Genomic DNA, 9743 nt, shown 5'->3' on the forward strand with positions numbered 1-9743 from the left:
ATGCTGGGTCCGACTAAGCTCCGTCTTAATTGGACCCCTCGTCCTCCTGACCCTCACTAATACTGAACCCATATCCAATCCCAATAAACTCCCACCCAACCATGTCTGGAGATTTACAGTCTGGGAGGGACAAAACTCCCTGCAGCATATTGGTCAGGCAGACTACCCACCAACAAACACAACACAACTAGAAATACCCATTTTCCCCAAATCAGTATTCCCCAGTAATTTCTCCTATCTCTGTTTTACGTATGACCAATCCAATCCCAAATTCAACCAAAGCTCCTCAAACTATGGCGGATGTTATTATTGGTCATGCAGAATACATAGTTCCGGAGATTACTCTGGAGCATTTTTCACTAAAACCATGAGATTACACCTCTGCATCAGCGATCCAAAGAACGGCAGGTGGGCAGATGGAATTATAGGAAAACTGTATTACAATGGCTTTGCCACCTTACCCGCAGGAACCAACAAAATAGAAAGAGCAATCCACACCCCCCACAACCTTACACGAGTTCTTACCTCCATTTCCCAAGAAGAACCTAACCTACAGAAACAGATCCAAGGAGATCCCCAAACAGTTCTCGACCCGACACAGGTCCGGACCTCTCCAACACCTTCCTGGATACACATCATCCAACATTCCCTATCTCTCCTCAATTAGACTCTACCCAATGTTTCACATTGCTTCTTTTGTGCTTCACTCAAGTGACCCTTACTTGCAGCTGTACCTATCAATTTAACTCTACCACTATCTGCTCCCACCCTCAACTCTTCATGCACCACCCCTCTACTGCATGTACCCTTTTGGGTACTTAAAACCTTTAACCAAGCACCACAGAATATTTCCATCACCTCTGCACCACCTGGCATTTTCTTTTGGTGTAATGGAACTTTAACTAAATGTTTAAATTCTACCACTCCAGGTCCCTGCTTCACAGTAACCATAATACCCCAACTCACCCTATATGAAAAGTCCGAAGTCTCCTGACTATTACAAGAGACTAGAATCAAAAGGGCTGCCTTCATACCCATCATGATAGGTATTAGCCTAGCCTCTGCCATTAAAGCAGCAGGAATGGCGGGCGGAGCCTTGAGCCACAGTATAATATCGGCTCAGGACTTCCAAGACCATCTCAAAATTGCACTCGAAACCACTGCAGACTCCTTAGCCTCCTTCCAGCGACAACTAACCTCTTTACCCAAGTTTCTTTGCAGAACCGGAGAGCCCTAGACCTCCTAACTGCAGCAGAAGGTGGAGCTTGTATCTTCCTGGGAGAAGAATGTTGTTATTATATTAATGAATCTGGACTAGTGGAACAGAATATTAACACATTAACTCGACTAAAAGAGGAACTACACAACCAACGCAACACAGAAACTTCACTGTTTGGATGGTTCCAATCGCCACTGACTGCCTGGCTATTACCGCTTATCGGACTACCCACCAGCCACTCCTCGGAAGGAAGGTTGGGCAATCCTACTTCTGTAGTGATACTGCCTCGGAAACCTAAGGAGGGGTCGCTATGAGTCAGGTATGACTCGACGGCACATAACAACAACAACAACAACAACAACGGACTGCTTGTACTAATAACTCTCCTTTTTCTTTCTGCCCCTTGCCCCCTCAAGTTTCTCTGAAGCCGACTAGAAGAAATATCTCGGGTCGCAGTGAGTTAACTTCTCCACACCCTTACACCAAGTTGCCAACTGACCACCCCGGCTTCTCAGGCTCCAACCTATGAAACCCCTCTCCCCCTCTCCGACCCCATTCAGCAGGAAGAAGCTAAGAGGATCATGTCGCCCTTTATCCATTAAAAGAAGTTGGAATGTTAGGCCGAAGCAAATCCAAGCCCCAATATGTCAGTTGGCAGCTTCCTCCAGGTGTCAGGCCCTGATGAGACAGCTTGATAAGACAACCGAAGTGACAGAACCTGCCCAGGCTGGAAAGTCCCATGCAATGACAAACTTCCTCCTGTGAAGCCCCCTCATGCTAATTAAGTCCAGACCCCTGCTAACAGCTAATTGGACCCTGCCATTTCCTTAGAGGACCCTGTCATTTCCTTGGTGTCCCCAATTAGGTCCTCTCTGTGTCTATAAAAATCCATGCCCCCTGCCCAGGGGGTGTGACTTCTCTGGCCCTGATGCTAGGGCATGAGAACCTCGCCCAGGAATGCTAATAAAAGGCTTCTCTGAAACAACTCCGTGTCCTGGTGTCTCGGCAGCTCTGCATTACAGAATGCACAAGCCTAAGATTTTCTAATTAATGTTTGTTGCTCCTACTACACTTAAGTCAGGTAGACATGCAATTAAAAAAAAAAAAAACAGACTGCAGCTCCAGCAACAGAAAGGTCTTCTGACAAGGGGACTTTAACAAGAGATAAAGGAAGTTGTTAATGGACATTTTTGAAATAATAAACAAAATTGATAGAAGGCATCTAAGTATTCGGTATAAAAAGTATGAGTGATATCTGGATTATTTTCTAAACTTTTGCAGAGATAAACTTGGAATTGAATTTAAAAGACACTTAGGAAGGAACAAATGGAGCAGGAAGGGGCTCAAAGAGTGCAATATTAATGACATTAATGCAGTTTGGTCTTCATGTACTATAGTTTTTCTTTTTCTGTTTCATGATTTGCAAACTTCCTCTACATATAACCCATTGTCTTATAAATTTGGGCTTTAGCTCAGTGGGGAACTATGAAAAAAAGATTATGACTCAGTACTACCCATTCCCATCATTGTCAATATAACTTAAAGCACCTTTTCTCATATCAGTTAGTGAATAAATACATTCATTTTTATCTCAGTATGAATTCAGCATCATGTTGAATGCAGTTCTGTGAAGAGTTTTAGCTTGTGAAATTTACACCATTCTAACAAAGACATCTATCTCCTTGAAGGGCATTAATTGCCACTTTGGGATTTGTCCTCCCAATGGCCCCAGTCAAGGGAAACATCCTACTTTTTTCATTTGTTTCTGTAAAGTCCTCTTTGTTTTAGGATAAAGGGCTCATCCTTTGAGAATTTGAATGCCCTAAGGAGTTCCCATATTCTGCTAAAGGTAAATCTTTTGGACAGATCCAGGCTCTCTCTTCTGTGGCCATGATACAGTTATTCTCAGACTCTGCTTTCCATAGTGAAATTTGGAATGTTAGAAAAGATGGTATAGGAAAGTAACTGGGTTGATGTTTCCAGGTTGCCTGACAACTGCACCGCCCTCACATCAGTTTATACATGATGTAAACTTAGATGAGAAAGAGAATGACAGCCATTGTGGACAAACCCAGGAAGATCAGTGACATACTACTTAAGAACCAGGTAAAGTATAAAGGGATAATATGACAAAAATTAGAGGAAAAGTATGTTAGTAATAATGGGGGCAAGGAGAGAGTGTTCAGCCATCCATTTCCCCTTTAATATTTTATTTCATTCCACAGTTATATTTGACAGGGACTTCATTTCTTTCTTTTCCACTAGGAAGAATATGAGACCATAAATCTCCTAAATTTTCTCTACAGGAGTCTTGTATTATTTTGTCCCTTATCTCCTATCCTTTTTTTTTTTTTTACAGAAGAATGCTGAAAGATGACTTATGCCACTTTTTAATGTAATAAGAAATTCAGGCTTTTATATAAGAGAAAAACAAGCTAATGTCAGAAAAGTACCTACAATACTTGTATTCAATTTCTTTCTTTTTTTTCTTTGTATGTGTGTTTGATATAATACTCCCATTCTAAGGCAATTAAAAAAAATCCCTTGCAATATTTCCATCACATCTGAAGATTTTTGTTGTTGTTGTTGTGAGCTATTGAGTCAATTCCAATTCATAGTAAACTGAAGGAATCTTTATGATGTACTATTTGACAAAATAAATTTGTGTTAAAATTAGAATGCTGGATAATTATCCTGGATGATTTCTGAGCCACAGAAAATAATATAGAATATTGTAACAATAAATTAATGATTATTTACATGACTTATATTATTAGTATTAGACGTGGATAGAAATAGTTCTGCATGCCTGAAGTAATCATACAGCCTTGGGTCAAATTCAGTATTCTTCACTCTGTAGCTTTAACTCAACCAATTAGACACTGCTTTCTTCTTCTTTAAGAGGCCAGATTACAGTATTTGTGTAATTAAGAGACCCATAAAGAGGTGCCTGAAAGTGGACCTGCTGTGATTGAGTTTTGCCATATCCTATGTCCTAGAGTAAAAACTCAGACTCTGTTAAAGTAAAAGCAAGGAGAATGTTGAAAGCTAAGACACAGTTCAACCTGGCATAGATCTCAGAGTGAAACCAATGCTCCGAAGAGGTGAATCTGACAAGTGCTTACAAAGGCAAAAGCTGCAAGTATGAGGAGCTGCCCTAAATATTTCAAATTTGTCAATCTGAGAACTAGGTTATGGAAAAGTATGAAGTACAAAGTATTGTAAGGGCCTACGCATATAAGAAAATATATAGAGAGTCGCTATGACTCTATATGACAATAGTCGCTATTGACTTGAGTAGTGGGTTTGGTTTTCATTTCTTGCTTTTAAGGGATGTCTTCTGAGAATCAGCTTACTCATTAATATCACTTGCTTCCTGGAACATCTGTACAAGCAAAGACGATCGTTGTTACAATTTTGACCTAGTTAGCAACCCTTGACTAGTTAGCAAACTTTCGGAGGATTGCAAAACAGGAGTAATTTTGAGAAACATTCAAACTGACAAAATGGATCTGGCCTAAACTTCTCTAGAACCATCAGGCCTGTCAATTGCTTTGATTTTTAAGGAGCTCTAGTAGCCCAGTGCCTAAGGCGTCTGACTGCTAACCAGAAGGTTTGTGGTTCAAACCTACCAGCCACTCTGTGGAAGGAAGACTGGGCAATCTACTTCCATAAAGATTTACTGCCTCAGAAATAATGGGGTCAATAAGAGTCAGAATTGACTTGATGGCAGTGGGTTCTGTTTGTTTGTTTGTTACCCTTTAGAGTATGGGAGGAAGAAAGCATGTGCTAGGAAAAGAAGCAGAAGTGATATGGCAAAAGTATTTAGGAACATTTCAATGGAGGGTTACTTTGTCTTATAGCAATTGTTGTTGCTCTTAGGCGACATGAAGTTGATTTCTGATCCTACGTGATACGGTAGAATTTTTATAAGGCAGTTTCTTGGTGATAATCTTTAACAGATAGCCAGGTCATTCTCCTACAGAAATCTTTTGTCTAGTAGTATAGCTATTAACCATTGCACCACCATTTACTAATTGCTTTTTATAGCAATAAATATAGTAAATGAAAGTGTTTATCTTTTGTGTAAATAATTGATAATCCACGGAGAAAAGAATCAGCTAAAAACTCAAACCATTGTGCATATTTCAATTTCTTACCTTTATTTTTTTCACAAAGTCAAAAAAGCAAGGTGAAGTTGTAACATTCACATACCATTAGTTGTTTAGCTAAATATTCAGAAGATCCATTCCAAATCGTAGAAACCCAAAGCATATAAGTAATTGTAAGTTATGACTCAGTATTTAAATAAGATCTAAGTCTTTTCCCTAGAACATCTGCAATTATGTAGAAACTATCTTCAAATCCTGTTGTGTAGGTCACACAAAGCTGTGATATACACACTCTGACTCCAAGCACTAGAATCAGAGTTCCTCTTCTCTTTCTTCCATCCAAATACCTTCCTTTTTTTGTCTTGTGCTCACTCTACATTTTTCTTTCACTCCATAATTTTTATTCCTTCCAAACTTAGTTATATTCACATTTTCCTTTGGAAATATTCTATCACCGATCTAATCTATTTTACTCCTTTAATCATCAGGACTAATATTTTCAGTTTTGCTCATGTTGTGAGTACTCATAAGTTGGTGTCTGTGTGTCTCTTTATACATCACTCATTAGCATGTTAATATTTTCTGTCAAGGAGTAAGTTGTTAGCATATATAAACAAATCAGAATATTTGTTCTTTTAATCATCATATCCAATTAGAGTTGAATTTTATTTTATATTAACATTTTGAAGTTATTACTGAATTCTTTTTATCACATGGTGAATGATTACCTATATGTGGTATAATTAAGACAGCAGTTTTTCCTTTCTCTGTAATCATGAAATTAGAAATAGCCCAAAAATGTGGAAAAGAAAAATAAATACACATTTTGGCAAAAGAAGATTATTTTTCATGAAAAATAATCTTCTTTCTTGGCTATGTAATATCTTTAAGTTTCATTTATCCAAACACTAACTAAGAGATGAGAAGCTATTGATTTTAACTGCAAAGGGATAAATATTGAATAAAACAGAAAAGGATACTATAAAAATTTTGCTTCCACATGGAATACCAAAAACCAAATCCACTGCCATTGAGTCTATTCTGACTCATAGCAACCCCCATTGGGGTTCCAAGACAGTAAACCTTTATGGAAGTAGATTGTTCTGTCTTCCTTCCATGGAATGGCTGGTGGGTTTGAACTGCCAACCTTCTGGTTAGCAGACAAATCCCTTAGGCACAGCAATGGAATACACTATTATATTTGGAAGTAGCATACATTTCTTTCCCACTCTGTAAGGATTTGACAATGGCTAGGCAGCCTTTGAGTTTATGTGCTTTTTTCTTCAGGTCACAGGAAGTGAATGACATGGGAAAAAATGCAAGTTCTGAAGGCTACTTTATTCTACTGGGTTTTTCTAAATGGCCTCATCTGGAAGTGGTTCTCTTTGTGGTTATCTTGATATTCTACTTAATGACACTGACTGGCAACCTATTTATCATGATGCTGTCATACTTGGACTCCCATATCCATACTCCCATGTACTTCTTCCTCTCAAACCTCTCTTTTCTGGATCTATGCTATACCACTAGCTCCATCCCTCAGTTACTAGTCAACCTTTGGGGCCCTGAGAAGACCATCTCTTATGTTGGGTGCATGACTCAACTCTACTTGGTCCTTGCCCTGGGAACCACAGAGTGTGTCCTACTGGTGGTGATGTCCTATGACCGTTATGTAGCTGTGTGTAAACCCTTGCATTACAGTGTCCTCATGCATCCTCGTTTTTGCCACCTTTTGGCCATGGCTTCTTGGATAAGTGGCTTCACTGCCTCAGCACTTCATTCCTCCTTTACCTTATGGGTACCCTTGTGTGGACATCGCCAAGTGGATCACTTTTTCTGTGAAGTTCCAGCACTGCTGAGATTGTCATGTGTTGACATATAGGCTAATGAACTGACCCTTATGGTCATGAGCTCCATTTTTGTAATAATACCACTTATTCTCATTCTCAGCTCCTACGGTGCCATTTTCCGTGCTGTGCTGAGAATGCAGTCAACAACTGGATTTCAGAAAGTCTTTGGGACATGTGGAGCCCATCTTATGGTTGTGTCCCTCTTTTTTATTCCAGTTATGTGCATATATCTCCAGCCACCCTCTGGGAAATCACAAGAGCAAGGCAAGTTCATTGCCCTCTTTTATACTGTTGTCACACCTAGCCTTAACCCTCTAATCTATACCCTCAGGAACAAAGATGTAAGAGGGGCAGTAAAGAGACTAATGGGGTCAGGGTTAGATATGTGACAGAGGAATAAGATGCTTTGCAATTTTTCTTCTGAGGGTCTTGTCCATTTGCAGGGTGTTTCCTCTGATATTTATTTATAATGTACAATCCACCAAGCACTTACAACAACAGTTCACCCCTACATTTGTTATTGTTTTTATTGGTTAATTTTGAAGTATTATTTATACACAGACTTTAGATTAATACCACTTTAACCAAAAAACAAACTCACTGCTGTAGAGTCAGATCTGACTCCTAGTGACCCCTCCTTGGGTTTCTGAGGTGGTCACTATGGAAATAGATTTCCCAGTCATCTTTCCAAGGAGTGGCTAGTGGGTTTGAACCATCAGCCTTTTGGTTACCAGTCAAATGCCTTAGGCACTATGGCACCAGAGCTCCTAATACCACTTTAGTCTTTGTAAAATTCCATATTTAATTTCTATAGCAATTAACCAAACCAAACCAAACTCACTACCATTGACTTTGTTCCGACTCATAGCGGCCCCTCCTTGGGTTCCTAAGGCAATATCTCTATGGAAGTAGATTGCTTAATCTTTACTTCTGAGGAGTGGCTAGCTAGTGGGTTTGAATAGTCACCTTTCTGGTTAGCAAATTCCTTAGACACTACACCACCAAAGCCCCCTCTATAGGAATTAGGGACTGTTATTTTTTAAACATAAATGTGACTTATGTGTAATTATGAAAGATAATTTAAAAATTTCCAATACTTAAAATATTTTAAAAATAGCATTACTAATATACACTAATCATTAATACCTACAGAGAGGGAGCAATATAGCAAAGTTGTAGACTAATGGGAGCTCTGGTAGCGTAGTGCCCAAGGCACTTGACTGCTAATCAGAAGGCTGTTGGTTCAAACCCACCAGCCAATCCTCAGAAGGAAGGTTGGGTAATCTACTTCTGTAGTGATACTGCCTCGGCAACCCAAGAAGGGGTCGCTATGAGTCGGGCCCACTCTACAGCACATAACAACAACAACAACAACAACAACATTATTTAATTTTTATTGAGCATCAATGATCTCCCATATTATGGGGTTTTTGGTCATATAGATAAATATAGCACACATTATTCAATAGGACTTACTGTTGAGGGGAGGAAACTAGAATTTAAGATAAAAAATAACATATCTTTACATGATTCAATGTGTCATTAGACAGAAAGCTAATGAATTGAGGTAGTTTTTAAGACTTAAAGTATGAAATTTGTTGATAAATCTTGAAAAATAAAAACCATTACTCATTTATATAAGAAGGTGATGCTAATGACTAAAACCAAGCAAAACTAAATAGAATATGCTTTCATAGGTATAAAATAAAATTCACTGCTATTGAGTCAGTTTGACTTATAGCAACCTCTCCTTGAGTTTCCAGGTGGTATCACTACAGAAGTAGATTGTCCAATCTTCCTTCCAAGGAGTGGCTGGTGGTTTTGAACCACTAACCTTCTGGTTACCACTCAAATGCCTTAGGCACTACACCACCAGAGCTCCTTAATAGCATATAGTGTATCTTTATATACATAAAAACATTAAAGAAATACTCATTTTCCCATCCTAGCCCATGCCTTGAGGCCACTACCCTGGAGCAGTAGCAGCTTCTTCTCTTTCTCACTCTCTCTTCCTAGTCTGGTGACAAGACAGGAAACAAAGATGGCCGCCTAAGGTAGACAGCCTAACCACTCAAGACTCCAACAGTATGGTCCTGGGGAATACCTGTAGCTGTGGCCACATGAGATGCAAGGCTGGTGGGATGAAGGGTTAGTATGGCCATGGGGTGGTAGTCCAGATGGACAGGGCCAGAGGGGAAGCAGTCATGCCAGGCTGAAGTTCAAGGGCCAGAACTGAGAGCCAGAGTATCAAGGGTAGGGGCAAAAAGCCAGAACATAGTGGGTGGGGATGAGCATAGCAGGGCGCAGGCAAGGGAAAAGAAGCTGATGGTCTGGGGACTGGGGTCAAGTTGTGCTGGATACCACTGAGCATAAAGCTTCTCCAAAAACTGAGATATTGGTGTCCTAGATTGTTAGTACAAACCATTCTATGTACTGCACTTCATGGGGATTGGTACTAATTATGAGTTGTACCTACAATGGATGTTCTTTACCTGGGACTGCCTGTAATGCAGCACAGGTAGGCCTCATTCTGCTTTATCAAGGTAGGTAATAGTGGGACTA

General features: G+C 39.6%; 1 protein-coding gene across 1 annotated transcript; it reads left to right on the top strand.

Annotated features, from left to right (window-relative positions):
- Positions 1-6634: 6634 nt before the first annotated feature.
- Positions 6635-7570, top strand: LOC103210638 (olfactory receptor 2J3-like). Its single transcript, XM_042783071.1, is given in 1 exon segment — positions 6635-7570. A coding segment is annotated over 1 exon segment (933 nt). The 5' UTR covers positions 6635-6637.
- The last annotated feature ends 2173 nt before the right edge of the window (positions 7571-9743 follow it).

The sequence above is a fragment of the Orycteropus afer genome, unplaced genomic scaffold (genome assembly GCF_000298275.1).
Source record: "Orycteropus afer afer isolate SDZICR_OR568_19922 unplaced genomic scaffold, OryAfe1.0 scaffold00632, whole genome shotgun sequence".
Taxonomy (NCBI): domain Eukaryota; kingdom Metazoa; phylum Chordata; class Mammalia; order Tubulidentata; family Orycteropodidae; genus Orycteropus; species Orycteropus afer.